The sequence below is a fragment of the Prinia subflava genome, chromosome 2 (genome assembly GCF_021018805.1).
Source record: "Prinia subflava isolate CZ2003 ecotype Zambia chromosome 2, Cam_Psub_1.2, whole genome shotgun sequence".
NCBI lineage: Eukaryota > Metazoa > Chordata > Aves > Passeriformes > Cisticolidae > Prinia > Prinia subflava.
This window is the reverse complement of record NC_086248.1, coordinates 34313287-34336915: the sequence shown is the minus strand read 5'-3', so window position 1 is coordinate 34336915 and position 23629 is coordinate 34313287. Positions and strand designations below refer to the sequence as shown.

Below are 23629 nucleotides of genomic sequence, written 5' to 3'. Positions count from 1 at the left end.
GCCAAAAAAGTTTATTTCCTGGAAGTTTTTTGAGACTTTGTCTCTCCTTCAAATGTGTGGTGTTTTCTTGATTGAGACTACTAGAATGTCTGGATTTATTTCACATAACTTTTTCACCAGTATAACAGCTCCCTTAAATTTTTTTCCAGCACATCTAGATGTTTTTTGTCCCCTAGAAAAACATATATGTGTGTATATATGTCTATTTAGGTACTAAATTAATCTAATTGTTGCTATACATGATTATTTTAGTATCTTCATTTAGTTAGATGTAATTACTGTGTAATATAAAATTATATTAAAAGATGTAACAAAGCACTAGTTTCACAGTTATTTTTCCTACTGTTTTCTTCTCTGAAAACTATGTATAATTTGAATCTGTAAGTGGAAAAAAGGAAATGTGGAGACTTTTTAACCAATATCTTGTAAGGTCTTGGCTGTTAGGACAGCATATGAAATTAAAGTGTTTTGCAATAAAGGCTAAAACCAGCAAAATGCTTCTTTGAAAATAGACTGTTGGAATTCTGCTCTGCAGAAGGACCTAGTGTGTGTATCAACAACATGGTTTGGGTGGCAAGTTATTTTGTAACATTTCAACAGAGAATTGGAATAGCTGTAGCAGTTCTTCTAATTTTAGACAATCTTTCTCTTTATGGCTTCTAAAGCCTGATGATCATGGCAGTTGCAAACTCTCACCAAGAAATTTTGGAATACATGTTGGTAATTTTTCACTTTTGTCTTTTGTGAAGATGACAACTGTTGACATATTTCAGGCAACATCTTCTTTTTCCTTTTATTATTTCCCTGTGTGTAGCCTTGCCATTGAGATCATGGCATCCAGTAATTTTACTTTCTGGCATGATTCTGATCTGCTGTTACTTTCATCAAGCTAAAAATTAGCTTAGCATTCTGTTGCTTCTGTGGCTTGAAGGTAAGGCTAATAGACTCTTCCCAGCAAAACATTTGTCCTGCTCTGAAAAGCTGGGAAAGGAGAATTGGCAGAGTGTTGAACTCGTCTCTTCTCCTGGACTGTCTTTTAGACTGGGCTGTGCCCAAGGTGTATTTAATGTGGTCTGTCAGCAGACAGTAATGTAAAAGGTGTGAGGCTCTTACACAGAAGATGTCAGTGGGCCTCGTTTTGGTCTTAGAATGCTTTGTAAATATTAAGCCAATTTCTCATGTAAGATGTTATTGAAGGATAAAAGTTATGTCTTGAGTTTTGAAAACATTATGATATTCTTCAGTTTATGTGCATGTAGTCATCTGGTCTCTATAGAACTGTTAAATTCATGACTTTCCATAATACTTTGGCAGTAAGTCCCACCATTTAGGTACAGTGTGAATTTTTATCTTTTTATTAAACTTTCACCTCAGAATAAAATCATGAATGATTAGCCTGTGCCAAACTCCGAGTAGGTAGTCCTGACCCAGCGTTATGAAATATAACACCCTCCGTGTGGTAGGGTTTTTGTATGTACTTGGTGCTTGCATGTAGGTATAACCTACGGTACTTGGAGGGGGTGGTATTTACAGAAGTAGCACTTGGAGTTCTTCTTCCATTTAGTCTTGTCTGAGTTGGAGCTTTACCTATTATTAGCCTCTTCCCACTCTCATGAACTTCATACATAATTTCTTTTGCAGGTAATATTTCAGGGACTTTTGATCACGGTCATAAAAGCTTTATCCTATAGCACATCACAAGCATGGAATTTCTGGCTTTCAGACCCAAGTTTGTAGGTGTATTGCTCTGTTTTTTCTGGATGGAGTACATTTTGGCTGCGAGCAGGAGGAAATTAGGCCATCCCTTCTCAAAACACAACTCTCAAAATGTTTGGCAGCAGTCAGTGTTTGGTCATTCTTAACACAGTCTTCCAAGGAAGACAGCTAGCAAGACTCAGTGCTCTTCTATAGACATCCTTGGTGGTTTCTAAGCAAGAGGGCCAAAATTAAAATACTGGCCATGCCTTTCTTGTTCTCTTATCCTTCACAGAGTCCTGGATATTTCCAGTATTTCCAGGGGATCCCTGTCCTCATTTGGCTTGTACTGCGCTTTTTTTTGTTTTGTTTTGTTTTGTTTTGTTAATAATTTCTACTCTCTGTTCTGTGAGGCTAGAACTGAATGTTCTCCCTTCTCCACAAATTTGGGGGACTCAAATTTATCTTTTCAAGGGCATCTGCACTTTGAGCTAATGGGAGCTTACTTCTGTGGATTTTGGCATGTAATTATCTTCCTCATTTCATTATATCCTACTGAGACAGTCCTCTGAAACAAAGAAGTTTCATACAGATGCTTTTCACTAAATGAGAAAGACAGTTTGTGTGACAGTTGGTAATGCAGTATTTATTAGAACCGTCTTGCTTCCTTTACTAAAACAGTCATCTTGTGGATCTACGTGCAGAAGACTGGACAAAAAGTACATGATCCCAAGTGAAATGTCTTTGACTAATCTTTTCTTTCTAGTGCCAATACCATTAAAAAGGTAGGCTATATCCTTTGCAACAAATAAACTATGTATCTGCATTTTAAAATTATTTTGGCACATTACAGTTTCATTTCAGTAACTACTATTGTGTCAATATATAACCATGTTACTCTCCAATGTGTTCCTATTTTCCTGAAGTTTTAGGAGATTTTGACTCAGTGCCAGCCTGCGTTACTGCCTTCTGCTTACAAGTTTCCTGATTTCCCAAAGCAGCATATTTCTTAATGAAATGTACCTTAGGAGCAGAGATTTTATTTAGATTTCACACCTCTACTTGGCCAGATTCCACTGGCAACACTAAAGTATCAGGTCATACAGTACAGGAGAGGTCTACTTATTAGCTCTAACTCTGTACAAGCCATATTTATCTACTAACATTTTCCCCTCATGAAACAGCCTCTGTAAACCTGATAGATTTTTAGTTTGATAATTGTCAACATCATTTGGCCCCCAAAGCAAACCTTTTAAAAGTCACTTCCTTTCAATAAGAGAACTTTAACTTTCCATAGTTTAACGCCTTTTGAAGGACAGCCTATCAAATCCCATGCAGTGCCTGCAAATGAAGTTACTCCATCCTTCCTTTTGTACAGAATGCTAGCTACAGGTGTCTCCCTTCTGCCTTGAGTGGCCTTGGGACAGCCCTGAAGTTGCAGCTTGCTTTTGACAGTAGTTTGTGTATTGTATCCATTTCCATGGACTGGGATTATGCACCATTCTAGTACTCACTTAGGACAACCCAGGCAGTAACATCTTGTGCCACATGAACAAACAGACAACTGCAACAGATAACAAATACCTTGCAACTCATTGGTTGGGAAGTACTAAGTAAAATGTGTGAGTATCTTCCTTCCTTCCTAGGGCTATGCTGTGGAAGGGAAAGAGCTTGCTTCCAGATACCAGTGGGATAAAAAATAAATTGTGTTGCTGCATGTATTTACAATTAGGTATCATCAGCAGTAGGGATTTATGCATTGGTAGCATGAGCTTGTAGCACAGAACTGTTATAGTCAACTGGTAAACATCTAGTGCAGGTTTTTGTTTTGTTTTAATATTAAGATCTTGGAGGAATCCTACACTCTCTTTATATGCAAAGAGTTTTCCATGTCCCCAGTAATTCCTGATGTTATCATCTGATATTGCAAAACAAGGTACCAGTAGTATTCAGATGAGATGCCAGTGATTTAGAAGCATTGCAGTGCTTTATTAGCTCATTCTGTATATATCTCAGCCCATGCCCAGAGGATGTTTTCCTTTAGGGGTGTGCTTATGCTGGAGTTTCTCCAGCATCCATTTTCTGTACATTTATTGCATGTCCTTTGGCACCACCCAAATCCCCTGCTTACACATTCAGCAGCTTCTTTGTTCAAAATACTCTCATTTCTCACAGTCCAACACTGTCTCATTATTGCATTTCCAATACAAGATATTTAGTAGCTTTTAAAAAACACCCCACAGTAATTCCTGTAACTGTATTTGGTAAAGTCTGAAAGAGGAAAGAAAAACCCTAGCAAAATCACTGCAACTTTGCAGTAACTTGGCTATTCTAACATCATAATTTTCTGTTCTATTTGCAAGCTTTCTAAATAGAAAGTCAAGTCTTAAAATGAAAAATCAAAAGTGAAGACAAGGCATATATATTTTCAGCCTTTAAGAGCATAAAACCCAGGATAATTGTGTGTTGTATATATATGGCTAGATGTTTTGGTCCAGGGGCTTTCAACATTTGGGAGGGCCATATGCATAGGAGGCTTCTGAAAAAACAAAAAAACAGTTTTGGAATAGAAGTGGACCCTTTTATTTCTTGCAAGGCACTTCCATCCTTTTTTAGCAAAGTTTTACAGCTGCATAAGATTGTTTTCTTATGGGCACAGCTCAATAAAAAATGTCAACAGTGTTAATTATAATAAACTTTAAAAGACCAGGTCATAATAACATTACTGAATCTATTGTAGTAACATCATGTAATTTGGAGCTGGGTGGAGAAAGTTTTGTGAAGCATCTGACATCCTGACCACTGCTCTTTAAGTAGTAGCACTAAATGTCAGTTCTGCTTCTTCAGCTAATGAGTATTAGTTGATTAAGCCACGTGCAAGGAACACACTATCTTTTAGAAAATGGTGGGTAAGGCCCGCTGGGAGCATAGATCAAATAGATGAATGTGCATAAACCAAACAAAGCTAGCCATTCTTGTAAGAAAAGTAAGGACTTCCAGCTGAAGGGAAGTGGTATGGAAGGCTTAAATCAACTGACAGAAATAAGGGAAACATTTACTGAGAAATACAAAAAAGAAAAGCAAGCTTCAGTTGGTACTGAAGGAGAAACCATGCCTTTGGTGGTCAAAAGCCAGTTTTCATTTTTGCTTATTTATTCCCAAAGTGACTTTTAACATGAATTTTTGTTTAGTCGTAAGGAAGAAGGGAGTTTAGGGGTTCTCACAACTTCATTTTAGTACTCTAGTGTACTGAAATTAACTATTTTTTTTGGCATTCTGATGGAATTTTCCACCTAAAGGAAGAGCTTTATATTCCTGAGATGAAGCTGTAATGTAGCTCACAAAGACACAGCAGCCCATTTCCATTCCAAAAGCTCACAGTATTATGACAACTTGGTTGTATCAGAGGGTATTTTTGGTTGCTTTTAACTTTTCTCTTACTGTTCTTTAGATTTATTCTAAGAACATACAAATGTTCAGGTTTGCTCTACTGTATGTTGAGGGTCAGGTTATTCATACAGCCTGTTTTAGGCAACAGTATTTCTGAGAGTTTTCCTTGGTCATCCAAAAGGATCTTCTTAAACATGACATGTAGATATTTATCTCTGGCAATGAAAATATGGAACATGGTTTGCTTTCTGCTCAATTAATATCTTTTTGTTCATGAATAAGTAGTATATGAGCATGGGTAACTTATCATTCTCAAGAAAATAGTGTATTTAAAAAGATTTCCATTTTGCCTTACTTCCTTTTGCTGCAAGCAATGTGCCTCTTTCTACTTTTACTTTGTCATTTAACACAGATTTTAGCAATGCTCCAGTTTGTGCATGGAAATGGGATTCTTCTTGAGGGTGATTGTAATGTCAGTCATTTGATGAATGGTTTGTTCATTCAGTCTTATAGTGAAACAAATGTAATCTTTGAAAGATGACGTAAAATATTACATGTAGACTTTCAAAGGCAATGTCTTCAGAAAAGTTTGTGTGCTTCCTGACACTGGACCCGAGCCTTTGAGTCCCTTGAAGAGGCTGGAAGCTCCCTGATGATGTTTCAGAAACACTTCTGTAGTGACTGCCAGGTGATGCTGTGTGAATGCTCCATCACCCCACAGGGCTGGCTCTGACCCCTCGCTAGAGCCGTTCCGTATCCTGTGCTTCGTTTCCTCTGTGTGGGTAGTGAAGAGCAGCAATATTAGGCTGTGTTAGATGGGATTGTTGTGTGCTGCATTTTTTCCCAAAACACTGATCCTGACTTCATGAAATGAAAAACTTTACATGGGGTCATGACTGAATTTTTATAAAAAGGAGGGAAAGTATAAAGCCATTTGCCTCTAATGGACAAGGTTAATTTTTAGCAGAGTGGACAGATACATTACAGATGTGTAATGCTCAAAATGTTTCCTTGGGGTTCCATCTATTATAATTATTTTCTCAAATTTTATGATAAAGGCTTCTAGTAATTTTTAATTGAGTCAGAAAATATTTTTTTCTTAAATATATTCAATTTCCTATAATTAAAACCACTTTGTATAGGTAATATACATGTCCTGTTTTTTTGTGGAAAAATATTAATACTTTTTCCGTGAGTGAATTTCAGAAAACAACTGGTATGTTGGAACTTTGTTAACATCAGATTACATAAATCTTAAGAATAATCATGTTGCTTCTCAGATTCTCTGTCTGAGATAGAGCTGAACCTGCAGGTCTTTTCCCCATGCTGTAATTAGACACAGTACTAAAAATTTGGTCTGTCTCATACATTTATTCATGCTGTAAATTTAACAGGAAATAAGTACAGAAATAGTGCTGCTCATCAGGTTGTTTACATTTTAAAAAATGTGCAAATGCTAAATGGAGATTTGTGCTTTTTCAGTGTTCATTTTCAGCAGTTAATGAGCTCTACAAATGGAAGATAGCGTCTCGTTTCAGAAGTGATTTTTTTATTGAAGTGGAAGTTAGGTAGGATATGCTATAAGAAGCAGCATTTTTTGCGAAGTCTTCATTATTGTTCAGGTTAATAGTTACTGAGAGCAAATTATGCTGATTTAAAGGTCAATTAACAGGCCTTAAAGGATATTACTGTCTAAATATGGGAAATTTTCCATGTTCCAGTGAGCCAAGGCAGCACAAGTTGTTGAAGTAAATAAGACTGTGATCTCACTTGTTTGAGTATTTCACAGTTTAAATACCGTTTGAAAGATTTGTTTCTAGAAAAACATCACTAGCATTGTGAGTTTCCTGGTAGATAACATGGTTGATGTTGGTTTTTTGATGTTTTTCTATGCAGTTAACATTAGCATAAAATAATACAAACATGATAGCTATTGAAACAGAACAGTAGGTTATTTTTTGTCTTAAAAATGAAAGGGTCTGGCTCTGGTAAACCATTCTCTCATTCACAGTCTTCAAATAGTTCTATTTGTGCCCATTAGAGTGTAAATGATTAGGTTATTTATTGACCAGCTGTCAGAAGAATTCAAGTAGCTTCTGGAGCAAAAGAGCTCCAGTGCTTAAACCATAGTATTTTGCAGAATCTCCCTTTTCCTTTGCAAACAAACACATCCCATTGAATTGCTACTGTGTGGTTAAGCAACAATATGTAAAAGCTGATTGTCTACATTAGTGATGCTTTAGGAATATAGTAAAAATCAACAAATCCATGTTTTAAGAAGTGACTATAAAATATAATTTGATTTAGTATTTTTCTGTATGAAAAGGATGAATCATTAGTTTGAACATTCAGACCACAAAATGCTGTGCAAGTAGAGGAGGTGAGGCACTAAATGAAAAACAGTGTTAGATATCTAGATATACAGTAAAGAGTATTTTAATTGAGTAATGCAAAATGTCTGCAATGACTAAGTCTGTGAAGTTTTTACTACGAAGTATTTTTAGTAGAGTTTGAGGTGAATGTTATGATTTCCAAAATTAACTAGAGATTTTTTGATTATTAGTGAAGTGTCAAGCTATAATTACTCTTGGTACCATGTAAAATTGGTTTTAAAGTTTTCCAGTGTAAGGCTATTTCTCTGATTATTTTTACAATTTTAATTTACAATTAATTTCTTTTGGGTTGAATGAGAGCAGTTGAGGAATTACTTCATTAGGTTGCTTTTTATTGTACAAAAACCTCGATTTCTTGCCCACTTCTGGAGCCTGAGTTTATCTGATGGGCATTTTACAGAGTAAAAGCAAAATGTTTCAAGAAAAAGAGATGCTTTTTGCAAAAATCTGTGTACACTCAAACTTGTAATGTAGTGATTACATGCTTTGGTAGCAAGAATCTCAAGGGGCTGAAAAAGACCAGAACTTTTGGAGAAAAGTAGTAAGACAGAATCAATGGAGGTTTTGTCTCTGTTCCTTTGTCATTTGCCTTCAGTCTATACTGCTATGGGCAGCTTGTAAGTTTTTTTCACTGTCACCTGCTCTGTTGTGTTACAATTTAGAAACTGTGCTGTATGCAAGCTCTGGAGCCTGTTTCAGATGCAGAAGGAGGGATGGGGCAATGTCTGTGTGATCTGGCCCCTGCCTGCAGGTGTATCGGTCTTACTCAGGTTCCATGACCCGCTATGTTGCAAATTGTGGAACAGCAGCCCCTGGTTCCCTAATGCCATATGAGGTGGAAGAGGGAATGTGCTGAGACCTGGAGTCACTTTTCTGAGTAAATCCAAGATGGGGGCAGGAGTTTTATGTGGAAGTTCCTGGAACCCATGGGTTGTTTGAACCAGCTCTTCTGACTGAGTGCCGCCTGGATGAGTCTCTCTGAAGCACACAGTGTCCATTGTCAAAGAAACAAGGCAGAGCCATGGACTCTAGTTGAAGATCTTGGGCAGGCTTGAGCGTAGTGTGGATATTGTATTTACTTCTGGCAGCATTGCGAGCATGGCAACTTGCTGGGGCTTGCATCAGAAAAATTATAATCTTAAGTAGTTATCTACCCCAGTTGTTTGGTTTTTTTTCCTATAATTATCATTTATTTTTAAATACTATTTCAACATTTGTGCTAAAAGAGTACCCAGCATCTGAATCTTTGTGACACTAGAGCTGTGTATTTCTCCAAATCTTATCCTTTCTTTTCTGAAACCTCATCCTCTGAGGTCATATTTTCAAAAGCCAGCCTTACAGCTGCTGTCTTTCAGTTTAACTTTATCACCTTCCTGCTCTAAAGGCTAATTCACACTGGATACTGTACGGTTCTGTAAGTGGCCCAAACATACTTCTCTCTTCTGTGTAGATGTTATTTTTAACTGTAGTGACGATTGGAGCATGACACTCACTAACAGAAATTGATGAGCAGCTTTGATGGAATTTTTTTTGTTATTATTATTGAGCTTGTTGGTTTAGGCTGCCTGGGGAAGTGAAGTCACCTCTACTGTAACTCTGTGTACTGTTCATAATTCAAATAAGTCTTGAATATGTAGGGTTGTGGGGTTGTGAGAAAAGTCTGAACTTTTTTTCATTAAGCATGTTTGGCATTTTCTGAGACATGTTAAGATTGCCTCCTGTTGTTATAAGAAGAGGAAAGAAAGGATTATTCTATTACAATGGCACATTTTCCTAAACTGTCCTTTAATAGAAAATAGACAAATATATTGCTGGTAGATCATTGCTTCCTCAAAACATAATAAACAAATGCTCCGTTTAATTCTGTTGACTTTGTTCTCATAGATCAGAATTTTAATAAAACAGATGCAAATCACTTGCTGTAGAATGACCTCCACATAACTCATAAAATTTGCTACAGTGTAGGGAGCTCAGTTACCCAAAATACAATCACCCTTTGTTGAGTGGATCTTGATGTCCTCATGTGGGCTCCCCCCCTTACTCTTCAGTCTTACTGCTGGTGTGAGGAGAAGAAAGGAGGCACAGTTACTTCTTTGCCTAATTATTCCTCTGCTATAGTTTCATACATTTTCTGGCTAGCTGAAGTGGGTGTCACTAGCAGTGCTTGCTTTGGCTGGGCTGCTATCAACCAGTGCTGAGGGCTCACTGGGGCAAACTGGTTCTAGATGAGCACTTCTGCATATGTGCTTAGGCAACACAATCTGCACTGTGCCGTGTTCGAAATGAGCACATTCATTAGAAGACTGATCTGAGGCTGCAAGCTTCAGAACAGTTTTAACTTGCAGTTTTGGTGGTTGGCCTTCCTGCCTTGCAAGAAAAAATAGTATGTATAACCAAGATACCAATTAAAATAGAAAGGACCACACTGTGTTGTAAAACCCACAGTCGCTTTTCCAGTGAACTTGCCAATCTGGACTGCTCTGAAAGTGTGTGCAAGAGAACTTAATCCTGCTTCCCCATGAGTTGCTTTTCTTCTTAGAAATGTGAAATATGTGCATGCTGAAAAACAAGCAGCATATTCTTCCCCATAATATTTTCCCAGTATCTTGCTTCTTGCTCCATGTGATTGTATGTATTACTTGTCCATCTGCTTTAGCAGCCCCATCCTGAAGTGCTTGGTCAGAGGGGTGCACATCCTGCGGGCCATCTCTTCCTCGTCCAGCAGATCAGGGTGTGCGTCACTGGCATGACTGTGCCTATTTTTATTATAAATATTGTACTCAAGTGGAGAATTCAGTCATATTTCCAGATTGAAAACCATGTAGAATTGAATCCAGTTTAAATCATCTAGCTTGCCCTGTGCTTCATTCTTCTTGTAGCTGTGCTGACAGCCCCAGAATAACTATAATGTCTGCTAGGTAGTCAAATTGCTGGCTACCTTTTCAGCTTCTCAGCCCTGTCCCACTTACAATAACCTTATGCAGTTGGTACTTTCCTGGCCATGGCATGACCACATGGAAAATAAAAAAAACACAATACCTTTTGATGGTTGTCTGCAGGTAGAACTGCCACTGAATTCAGTCCCAGGAATACTGGCTGAGTATTCTTGTGGCTGACACCTTTACGAGTCAGGGTTCCTCTTACCAACCTGGTGTACCTACATGCAGAGAATACCTTACAAAAGAAAAGTGTTTTAGTTAAAGAAATGAAGGATGAGAAAAAGAGATGCAGATGGAAGAAGAAAAAAATCTTCTCTCTTACTCTGTTCTCTTAAATTTAGGAGCATCTTCTTGGTCAGGCCGGTGTGTCCAGAAATGTTTTACTAAACTACAGAAATAATGGAGGGAAAGGGAGAAAGAGGGGAGTGAAATGCTTTTGACATCACTATTTACACTTCAGCTTCTATTTTCCATTGTGGCGTGATGTGATCCTGCTTGAACAGATTTCTGAAATACGCTCTCAATACTTATTCAAAGGTCCTTACAAATGTTCTAACAAAATTCCTTCTGCAGCAGCCACCCTGCCTTTATTTTCCTCGACTGGGGAATTTATTCCATGGTGACCTCTCTTCCTAGCTTGCAAGGAAGAGGTCATTTAGGCACACTGGGCTGGACTCTTGACTCTTTAGAAAATCAGTACAAAATCTTGCTTCATTTAACACAAATCTATTAGGTTGGTGTAAATTGGAGAATGGAGACAAGGAGAGGAGTGATCCCACAAGATCACTTTCTTCCAGCACTCTGTGCTTGCTTTCACACACTCTCGTGTCACAGCTGTGCCTTGAGGCTAGCAATTTTGATAAGATGTGCTTTATGATTTAACAGTTTACAGGCTGTTTTATAAAATGATGCACAGTACAATGCATCAGGAAGGAAGCATCATGTATTTTTCTTTGCTGTTTTATGGCATTTCACTGTTAAGGGATGTCTTTTTTCAGGTAGCTGGCTCACAAATAGATATGCTTGTGTGCAGTAAATACTAGAACTTTTCAAAAGTGTTACAAAATTAACCCACCTGTCCCTGAAGACCTGGTGCCTCTACTGGGATGGAGAAATGAATTTGCTGACAGATGTTACTTATTAAGAAACAACCGAGATACATTAATATCTGTTGTGTTCTGAGCATGGGAAATGGACACAGAAGGAGAATAAATTAGAAATGCGGGAATGAGAGAATTTCTAGTTCTAGGGGAAAATGCATAAAACGAAATACTTTGGTTAATCACAGCATGGCTTACATTGCTTTTTATCCTAAATAATAAAGAATTTCAATTGCATATTTTTGACATCAAAGAGGGAAAGAAGACACTTGAATATTAAATTAAAAAATCAATATAAAACATAAATCACATGATAGTTTATATATAAACATCATCTAATATTTTAAAATATTGAAATATATGAAATTAAATATAATGTTTTTACTAATTTTGCTGCCTTGGTTAGTTTACATTTAACACTACAGGAGATTTTATGCTTGACTTGGTGTATGTGCAGTCATATCTGACAAGCATTTTCCTGATTTATTTGTTTCATTTAGCTTATAAGACCCACTTGTATGAATATGAGGTCATATTCTGGTAGACTTAGATTTCAATTATCTTTTCAATAATTTTATCTAATTTTTACTTTAAAAATTTTAGAATAGGCAATAGGAAATACTTCAGAATAATTCTAGAAGATGGTGCCTTATACTTACTAATGCAAAGTGTAATTACAAGAGGGCATGTTTGGCATGGGCTTCTTCACTGATGTTTTCGTTGTGGATTTTGGGAGATTGCATTTATGTGCATTCATGGATTTTGAGAGATGGCATTTTTCCACTATGTCACATGCAAAAAGTAGATAAAAAATGGAGTTAAATGAACTCTGAGTGGACCTGAATGTAAATCTACCTGTCAAGTAAAATAAATGAAGAATGAAATCCTGAATAGGAGAATTAGATACTATATTGATTTTGCTTAGGTAATAAACAGAAAATGAATTGAGAATTACACTTTTCTTTTATTTTGTTTTAAACTCTTCCATACTGGTGGAACTTGTAGGCCAATTTTCAAACACTCTTTGGAGTGAAGATTTGTTCTGTTCAGTATTGAGGATGTTCTCGCACTGCCAAGAAGAAAATTTCCCACTTTCATAACTCAAAATGGCAATCTAATGAAATAAGGAGACTGTTTTCTAAACACATAACTGAATGCTCCTGATTTATTTTATGTAATGATAATATCTGGCTAATTTCAGGTTTTGTTCATGGCTTAGAGCTTTGGGCTATTCTTGTTTGTAAATGTTTGGACTGCTGGGGTGGTAGTGATCACTGTCGTAAGAGGAACTAATTTTGTGGTCAGGGACAATTAATGAACACATTTGAACAGATCAATTGCTGAGTGAGTTGGTTTCAGAAAGGACTCTTACAGGTTCTCTCTGCTCAGTAAAGACTTACTGAGTTACTTGTTCTCAGCTTCTAAATGCAGATTATTAATTTACTTATTTATACAAAAATAAGCTCTTATTATCAAACTGAATTTATGTATGTTGGGAACATATTTTCATAGATTTAATGCATTATGTGATTCAATTATACTCACTTTATTTCTATTACATTGATTTATAATTGTTTAATTACCTGTTTATATGGAAAGTATTTTTTTATTTGCAGGGGTCTTTTTATTTCTATCCATGACCGAGGTCACATTGCTACAATGCTTAAATCCTGGCCAGAAAGTGTCATCAAGGTAAGTACAGTTTTAGTTGCATAACAAAGCTCATTCTGTTTTGTACCCAAGATGAATTGGTTACAATATTTTTTATAAGCTTTTTATCAGTTAAGATTTTGGTGACTTCTTAATTCACTTTTTCAACAGAAAGAATGCTGTTACAGCCAAAGTTTGAGGCATTTAAACACTTACTTTTTTAGCTGTAGGCATCCTTTACTGATTAATTGGTCAATTACATTAAATATTATGGAAATAAAATCTCTGAATGCTTTTTGTGCATTTCAGGAAATCAAAGAATGGTTGAGGTAGGAAGGCACTCATCTAGGCCATCTTCCTGTTCAAACAAGGTCAGACAAGTTACTGTGTCCAGCCTTTGACTTTTGAGTATCTCCAAGAGTAGAGAGCCCACATGATCTCTTGGCAATCCCATTCTAGAGTTTGAGTTAATAGTTCTCCACTTATGGTGCTTCATGATCTCTCTTTAAAAAAATACTAAATTTCCTACTAAAATGGCTTGCTACTGAGTATGCCAAGGAAATTATTGTGTTGTCAGCTGTTTGCTGCACTGAGCACTTCTCTCCTTTATTGTGAAAAGTCTTTCTTATTAATGTAGACAGTTTTTGGGGTTTACTAAGCTATTATATTTCTGCCACTGAGAGTGCATGCTTCCTGATATGTGTAAGTATGATGGAGTGTGTTATTTACTCAAGGGGAGAAGACATACATCTTTGAAGGGTAAGAACCAGGTGTTTGTAGACACCTGACAAAGGCCAGTCAAGTGACTGGCTCCGGTTCTGCTGAAAACAGACATGACAAAACCCAGGAGTTTGTGGTTCTTCTTTTTTTGTGGATAACTTCCTTTCCCTTCCTATTTTGTTTTTATACTGTTGGCAGAAAAAATGTGAGAGGGAACAATTCCAGTTCTCTTGTAATACCTCTCTTGTAATACTAAATACCTCTCTTGTGTATTCTTAAAAGTTTTATACGAAAGTCCCGTTTACAGTGAAGCGAGAGTCTAAAATAATGTAACAAAACCACAGTAAAATATAGACAATTTGTCACTTTTGTTGTACTATTGATTTGTTTGCACCTGTTACAGTTTTCACATGTAAAATAAAAAATGATGGTAAAAAAATAATGGAATAATTAGTACGTACAAGCAAGGAAATTATTTTTACAGTGCCTTAATTTCTTCCTCTAGGCTATTGTGGTGACTGATGGTGAACGTATTCTTGGGCTTGGAGACCTTGGCTGTTATGGAATGGGCATTCCTGTTGGTAAACTGGCACTTTATACAGCATGTGGAGGAGTAAAACCTTATGAGTGTCTACCAGTGATGTTGGATGTGGGAACAGATAATGAGGTAAATCCTTTTCTGAGATGGAGAGAGGGGTTTTTCTTTCAATACTGGCTTTGATTCTGTGCAAACTAAAAAGTCATAAGGAAAATGTCTCATCCTAATATACGGTGTAGATATACTCATCCTAATGTGCAGCGTAGACTGTTTTGTAAGGTTTAAGTAATTAAAGACACAGTTATCTCTAAAAATGTGCTGCATACACTGTACATGTTAAAATTTTGTATAGGCAATTTGGTCTCAAGAAGAAGAGGATGATAGAGTTAAAATATAATTTAAGGCAGCATTCTTTCTCCACTTCTGTCACAGAATTTCGCTGCAGTGATTTCCGATGTGAATTTTGAATTCAGATTCAGAATAACTATGCCCCTCATTTTGGTGATTTGCTTGAGGCTGTAGTCTGATCTGTGCTGACAAGGTGTCTATGTACTTCGTTGTATGTTCCCTTTAGTTATAAAAAGCACTGTAGTGCTATAATTTTCCCCAAGGGAGGTTCTAGTGCTTCAAGTAAGTGGACCTTACCCTTTTAACTTGGCTTCTCATTTGTGTGAAATTCAGAGATTTAAACTTGTTGAAAATTTGGTCTGTTCTTTCCAGTACTCTTGGGATTACTGGTTAATTACTTGGCCTTGATCTTCCTTTTTTTTTTTTTTTTTTTTTGTCTGAAAGAATATTTGGATACTTGAAGACTCTGAACGATGTCAAATTAAAGAGAAAGCCACCTGCAGTGTATTAAAGTTTCTGTAGAAGTAAAGCTGGTGTATTACAAATGATACAAATGTTAAACTTTATGCATGATAAGTGTATCAGAGATTTATGTATATTATAGCTAAACAAAGCATTCCTGCATCAGTAAATTTAGGTGAGCCTTCTGGATTGTTTGGTTTGGGTGTGTGCATCTTCAGCTTTATACACACACCTTCACCCCTGCCCCAGTGGGGTCATTTAGATAATGAATGATGAAAGCATTTTCTGAACAAGAAATATCTGCTCCCCTCTCTCTCTGTCCCACCAGAGCCCCCTTCTAAAAGCAGACAGGCTTTCTTGTGAGCCATATCTAATCACATACAAGTCTAATTATGTTAGTCTATAAAATATGTTTATTTTTGGTTTGAGCAGTGGGGACAATTTTCTAATTTATTAATGAATGTTTCTAGGCAGTTAATTGCGTCAGCTACTTCTGATACTTGAGTAGGCTTTTCATTTTGCTTTTATGCTTGTGTTTCATTGTAATTTTAAATTTTTTGTAGCATATTATTTGCCTGAAAGATATAAAACATCTATATATACACACAGCAACAGCAAAAGAGGCTTATCCATGCTAGTAGCCCAACTTTCATGTCATGGTTCTTGTGCCCAAGCATTGAGTTCAATGTATATGAAGGAGTGGCACACAAAGTATTACAACGTGCATAAAATTTGTGTGATCTGAAGTTCGTTGATGGTCTGAAATACCTTCTGATCAGGAGGATGCCTTTTAGGTTTTTCCTTTTGTCTTGGGATATGACTTCCTATATTAGGACCATAGGGAACGAGATCTCTGAATTCTGTTCTTGGGATATGAACAGGTGTGACTTCATTGCTGAACCCCTTAACTGATTATGTGACATGGGCCTGATAGTATTCATTAATGGGAGCTTGGATATAGTTCCCAGGCTTTAGTCAAAGTCAGGGACCCTAGGCCACCATCTCTCTTAGTTTCTTCCCTCAACACCCTTCCTCTCACCCCGCAGCACATCCCTGTTCCCTCCTTAATACTTATGTTCATATAACCACTTCATGAGTGAACACAGAGAACTGAAATGACCAAAACATATCCACACCTTGCTGGCTAAGCTGATTATGTTAGGCCAAGCTGGCATGGAATTGCATTGCAATTCCTTGTCTTAAGAGCTAAACCTCTTGAACAAATAAGTGTATTTTTCGGCTGTATTTTCTTAGTTTAGTCAGGATTTTCCACAGTAAGACACAATAGAAATCGCTCTCACAACTTGTGCACATATAAATAATAATTATGCTGAACATGTTTTTTGAAATGTGCAGATGTTTTTCGTTTAGATTAGTTCCTTCTCCCATTCTGTGGGGGCCTCTCTGCTTCAAAGGACATTTGAAAAATGTACTTTTGGCAGCTATAGTACAGAGGTGCACAACCTGCAAATTCTCCAGAAAGATTAATTCTTACTCAGATTGCAAAAAACTCCAACTTCACAAGCTTTCATGCTATATTGTTTTGTTGTGTACAGAACTCAAAATATTAACTTTGAGGAGCAACTCGGTTTGAAATGGTTATTAAAGTCCTTGTTACTGTTAGTTTTAGCAGAGGTATTTTTAGCTAGGGTATTATCACACTACTCATAAAATCAAGGAAAGAAAAGAGAAGCAAGTGGAGCATTTTTGTACAGTTGCCTGTATAATAAGCAAGAGAAATGGAAACTGCTTATTTATGGGTAAAAAATTGACCTTGTAGAAAGTCCCTTGTGACCAAGCTAGTAAATGGCTCCATGTAGTCAGTGTGGGACTGAGTGTTCAAAAGAAGCAGTTTTGACTGCTGCCAAAAATAATAGGCCTGTTTTTTTAGGTATTGACAAGGGGAGTGAATACTGAGTAATATTTTTATTCAAAGCATTCAAAATATTATTTGGAGTACTGCTAGCTATTGACTGCAGAGCATGTCAGTCTCACTAAAAGTTATGCCTTACCAGTAGCCATGTATATTTTAGGTGTGAGGATGGTGCTTCTTAGATGGGATTTCAATACAATTAAAACATACTGAGGCATTAGTCTGAGTGCTGATATGAAAGTAAATGCTGAGGTGGTATGATCTCTGGATCCTGAGTGTTCATCTAATATTGCAGAGATATGTGTTAAATCACCTTGTAATGGTTAAAGAAGTAGACTGTAGAAGAAAAATGAATAATTGTCAAGATAAACACAGCTGCAGTTTAGTGGAGATCTACCTGAAACACATGTTCAGCACTGGAAGAGAGATGGTTTAAAGATGATGGAAATAATCAAGCTGGATCAAAGGGAAACATTTAAACATCCAAATTTGTGTGATGATAGTTTTCTGCTTAAAAGATCTCATAATAAACTCTCACAAAATAAAAAATGTTGAGACGAGCCTTGTTGGTTAAAACTTGGTCTGGCTTACAGATGAGATGTGAAAACTGGCAGTTTAATAAAACCAAACAAACAGCAAAGCCTAGTAATAGAAACCAAAGTCAAAAACTATAGGCAGTAAAAAAGCAAAAGACACTAAGGAAAAGTAGCTTAACGAAAAGAATTATGAATAGTAAGAATAAGGTTTTCTGGTTTTCCTGATGCTTTCCCTTAGTGATGGTACATATGGAGGTATTAGATTGTCCCTAAGAATATGGTAGATACTTCTTAAATAAAAGTTTTATCTATCTTGACAAGAAGTCCTATTTCCTATTTTATTAACAGCAAGTGAATATGTTGAAAAAGCTTTAAAGGTTTGTCAGGATCTTAAATCACAATGTCCAAGTAATGCTTTGTCAGTTCTTTTTTTTAAAATCGTGGTAAAAGCTTTCTCTTTACCATGCTGAGCTGGGTGTGGAGGAAGTCTAGTTTTTTCTTAGATGTATCTGGGATGAATTGAAAAAATCAGGAAGATTGGCTTAAAGGCAAGGGTCTTATTGAAAATGCAGTGATCCTGGTCTAATGAGAGTTTACAGATTTTTGGTTGACTTACATTTTATCTTTGAAAGACTTTTGAAAGAAAGTTAAATTCTTATTGTTTCTCTTAAGAAACTAGACTAATGAAAAAGCAAAGCGGGCCTCCTGTGTTACTGGAGAAAATGCAATTTAGACTATGTATTTCTGTAAAGAATAATAAAATACTTGTGAGTTTGTGTTATCTCAGGGGATTTTTTTCAGCTCTGCAATGTTTAATAACTTTATCAGTGACTTGGAGGCAATATTTTATTGTTCAAGGGTCACAAAAGAGACGTGGTTTAGTTAAAGCACTGTTATCCAGACAGAGGAGTAATGAAATCTAGCAAGACTGATGCCTTGTCTTATACAGAAGTCAAACCATGGTGAAGGGGTTTCTTTTGACCATAAAAATTTTAATCTAATACTGGATGCTTAGCAGAGGAATGAGAACTGTGTTTATTTGATACCTTAGAAAAGAAGTTTTGACAAGTTCATGGCTGCCAGACCAATTCTAAACTGATCACATGTGTAAATTCAATACTGGCAATGGCCAGTTGTGGGAGATTTGGAAAGATTGTGTGTTAGCTTTAAATTTAAACCATTTACTATAAATTTCAATTTAGGTAGAAAGCATTCAACTCTTTGAAACAATATCTTTACACAATGCAGGACAGCTCGTGTTGAAAGGACTTTTTACACAGCAGAAGACACGGTGGTGCTCTGAGCACCAGCACAGTGCTGTGGGGGTTGCTCAGGGGTCAGAAGTCATTCCAGCTGCAGCTGCACTGGCTGCAAGGAAGCTGGACACACAAACATTCTCTTGCCCTGTGTAGACACAGCTAAAAAGCTGATTGGTATATGCCCTTAATGTGCAGATGAATCATGATGGCCAGATTACTTTTTGAAAATGTGTGTCTGAATTGTTTTTTATTTGTATAACTGTTGGTCTCTTCTCCGAAGTAATAAGAGATAGGATGAGAGAAAATGGCCTCAAGCTGCACAGGTGAGTTTTAGATGGGATATTAGGAACAATTTCTTCACAGAAAGGGTTGTTAAACATTGGAACAGACTGCCCAGGGAAGTGGTAGAGTCCCCATCCCTGGAAGTATTTAAAAGCTATGTAGCTGTGGTGGTTAGAGACATAGTTTAGTGCTGGACTTGGCAGTGCTGAATTAACAGTTGGACTCATTGATCTTAAAGGTATTTTCCAACCTAAGTAATTCTATGATTCTATGATTTAAGCACTGAAAAGAGCACAAGGGAGAGAAATATGCAGGGCAGCTGCTAGGGCAGCAACTCCTTAATCTGTGACAGTTCAGGGACTTGCTATTTCAAGTTGTTTCCTGCATGCTTGCTTTGGAATATTTTTTCTCTTAACTTACTAAAATATTGAAGTACAGGAATGTGATGGTTCTCACAGTTGCCCTAAATAGGTCAATGAGCATGCCTGGGCTGGCAGTTCTGACTCCTCTGGAGGAATGACAAGCATCTGTGCTCTAATATGCAATCTGGAAAAGCTGAGGTGCAAATTCAAGCTCAGCTTTTCAGTTTATCCTAGTTAGTTTTCTGTATTTCCCCAAATTATTTCCAATTGTCTGTTCCAAGAATTAGTATCAACCTTCCAAGATTCATATTCTTGAGGAGTACCCACACATAAATGTGCAAATGAAAGCTGTTGAGAAAACAGAAACAAACCGGCTTTTATTATTCATATATCATCCAAAATAGAAACCTGGACAGTAGAAAACTGATTATAGAGGAAACCTGCAATTTCATATTTTACCAATCTAAAGATATAAATGTTTCAAGTAAATAATTTAAATTATGCGCAGCTGCAAGAATTTCTAGAAAAAAGACAATCACAATTTGCATTCATATGTAGAGTAGTGGCACTTTTACGCTTTTTAAAAAAATATAGTAAGTATGAGAATGATTATGCTCTCTTGATTTTAAAAACATTCTATTGCTTTCCCCTTGAATGATAATGGTTAGAACTGGACACATTTCAGTGACAATTCTACTGTAAAATAGCAGTAACATTTTCTGAATTCTATGAATAGAGGTTGGTCCTGTCTATATAAAAAGAGTCTTTTTTTGTATCTGGTACCTATGTGAGACTCCTATTTCTAGGTTATATTCTCCAGTGTGTTGCCTAGTAGTTTTGCATATTTCTGCAATACAAAAGACACTATGTATGATCAAAACAGGTTTCCAGATGTGCAGCTTTTCATTTAGGTATTTTAAAATGTTATTGACCAAATTAACCTGACTGATGGAAAGAGGCTTTTTCACATGTTCCCCAAAACAGTCAGGCCAAGGAAGGTGTTCAGAAGTAATGCTGTGGCCCAATGGTGCTGAGTTCCAGGCATGAACATTTGTAAAACTATTGATGAAGTAAATATTCTGTGCTTTTTTTATTTTTTAGTTGCTGCCTGTCTGTGCCAGTCTGGTAGGGGACATTTGCACTTTTCTTTACCAGTTAGGTTTTATTTCACAAGTGGATTTTTCCCCCTTAGTTCCTGCTGCTGTACTGCCTTCCCTGGTAGTATATAGGCAGCACTTGAGCAAAGGAGTAAATAGATGACCACTGCTTTTTCTTCCGCTTTCTGAACTTTGAGTTGGCAAGAAAACAATGTAATTGGATAGTACTTTTTTTAGAGTCAATGTCAGGAGTAATTTTTTCCATTCTCTCTTCAGTGTTCAGAAGTATTGAAAAGTAAAGTAATATCTGAACTTAAAGTCCTGCCCAGACCACTGTGAAGGAGACAAAACCCCACACTGTTTTATTTTGTCAGAATTGGTATTCTCCCTTTAAATCTCTTCAGTTACTTGAAGTGGACTGAGTTTGTGTTAGAAGAGGGAATGGACACTTACATCTGATTCTATAGATGCATCTTCTAAAATTAAGGGGTTTAGTGTTATCTTTCCAGTGTGTTTCAAAAGGTCCACATCTAAAATAAACATGGCATCATCAATCTCTCCTAAACATGCTTTATTTAAATAGCAGGAACACCCAAAAATGTGCCAGTATCCATATTACACTTGCAGACTTAAAAAATGCTCTGGAGAAGGGATAGCACTTGCAGGACCCACCATTTTCCCTCAGTGCAGGGACCAGTGGGTGACATGGTTGAGTGGATCACAAGTATCTGACAGCTGATGTTCTTCCGTAATTTTTGAGAGTTTTCTTGCTTTTTAATTTTCTTATTGAATAGCTACAATATGTCTGGTAATACATTCACAGCTTGAAAATTTCGTAAATTATTTTTATTCAGTGTATTAATTCAGATGGGTTGAGAATTTGTAAGTGTAATTTTAAATCTAGACTCCAGTGTGTTTCAGTCTTCTAAGGACAGCCTCTTTGAGTTTGTCTTCTATTTTGTCCCTAGCCTTCTGCAATTTTTAATTGCTATTTCTTCTGCATTTTCTGCGTTACTATGTATTTCCATGGCTATAGTAAACCTTCAGGAAGACTGTGTACAAATGTCTTCTGCCTCCTAGGGGATGCATTCTACTAATGATATATTAAGAGAGCTGAAACACAAAACATTGCCTACCCCTTTTATGAAGTAATTGTGCCCAGAGGGGAACAACATTTCCCACAGTATTTAGAGCTGTTAAAAGTTTTGGCTTATTTGCAAATGCAGAAGATGATTTGCTGTTCTTTATCATGTTGTTCCCAAGGGAACATATTGCATCTCCTCTCTTGTTTTCATTTAGCTGCTTTTCTCGTATTTTGTTAGGCATACATCAGCAACTATGAGTATCAGTGCTTTTACTAATAAAACTCAAATATAAATGGGCCTGGATTTTAAACATTTATTCTCTTTAAATATTATTCTTAGTTTCAGAATATGTACACTATCAGCATTTTCCTTATTATTGCAGTCATTTGTAATGGCCTTGTTCTTTACTATTGCAGTAGAAAGGCATTCTGTGTTTAGATTACTACTGTTATCGTGCTCATCTTCTTTTGCCCTGATGGAGGGGTGAAAAATACCTTGATCCTCATTTCCTGTCAGTAGCAAAAACACTTACAGTCTTTATTAAATAAATAAAAACAACAATGGGGAAAGATTTTTTTTAACCAGGGACTTACTGGTCAAAAAAATCATAACCTATTGTACAACAAAAGGTTATGATGCAATTTTTAAAAATGCATCATTGTTCTAGTATAATTAAATTAAAGGAGACTTTCAAGTAAATATTATCTTTTTAAGATGTATGTTGTTATATATTTCAGTGCCAGACTTATATCCACCATCATTCTAAATTGCCTTTTCTTAAGTTCTAGTATGCTGTCATAAAATACTAAAGACATGTTTGCAGTCTGCTTGTAACCATCCAGCCTTTCCATGTTGCCTGTGTACTAAACCCAAATCTACACTTTTCTGGTATAACTCCTTAGGCAGAAACTTTTTTGCCTCTTTTTTTCCCATACTTAAGATTCAGTGGATTGGACAGTTATAATCTTGTGTTTGAATTACTAGTGTTAAGAGTCGGGGGCCAAACCAGGTAAGCTCAGAAAGACTCAAAAAGAGATGAAGAGATTGACAGTCATCTTAACCTGAGCTTGTCCTCTGAGGCTAATTTTGTAAGGGGAGCAGGTGCTGCTTCTTTTAGAGGAACTGTCTCAAACTGATCTGATGAGTTGTATTTTAAAATGCTTGTAAACCTCTTTTCTTACTTTTTGATTATAAAAAGAGCCTCGTCTAGTTTAGATGTAGAAGTATCCAGTGTAGGTTCTTAAGTTGGCTAACATGAATTCATACTCAGTTTGCACTTCACTTGCCTCTTTCTGCATCTGATATGTGATTACTGTGTAACTCAGGGGACTTTTACAGAGACTGAAACTTGGTTTTGAACTTATGTCAACCTCTTAGTAAACAAACTCTTACTATCCCTGAGAAGTGTCATTCTACTGTTCTTTTAGTGGATGAGAAGACCTCAGCAATTGTCTGCTACTTTTGATCCATTGTGATCCACTAAACTTTGTCATTTTGGCTAGAAATATATGGTATTGTTTTTCTGAGACTGTTAATTTATTACTGGGAAATTTGCTATTTATGATTATTTCTTTTGTGAAATGTTCTATTTCATTAGACCATGGAAAATGTGACGAAACTAGGTAGTGCCTCAGATTTTGACGTCTACCAAACAATGTGTTGGTAATGATTTTTAAGACCTGAGAAGTTGAAGAGGGAAGGGTTTTAGAAGAAGGAATATAGATGGTGGCACAAGATTTAAGTCTCAGTTTCAGCTGACACTAGAAAGAATGAGCTGCATACTAATGTTACAGGCAGTTCTGTCAGACCATTTAATTTCTTCTTACTTCACTTTTCAGGGCAAGGGGATATATGAAAGAGGGCAGAAATTAATATCTGGAAATGCTTGTTTTGGATAGCA

The 23629-nt window shown here is 36.5% G+C and overlaps 1 protein-coding gene across 2 annotated transcripts in view; it reads left to right on the top strand.

Moving 5' to 3' along the window:
* ME1 (malic enzyme 1) overlaps positions 1 to 23629 on the top strand; it is a 153740-nt gene that overhangs the window by 51648 nt on the left and 78463 nt on the right. For both annotated transcript variants that reach the window (XM_063389542.1, XM_063389543.1), the window contains exons 4-5: positions 13134 to 13209; positions 14393 to 14554. In XM_063389542.1, the coding sequence (XP_063245612.1) occupies positions 13134 to 13209; positions 14393 to 14554 (238 nt within the window). The remainder of the gene's footprint in view (positions 1 to 13133; positions 13210 to 14392; positions 14555 to 23629) is intronic.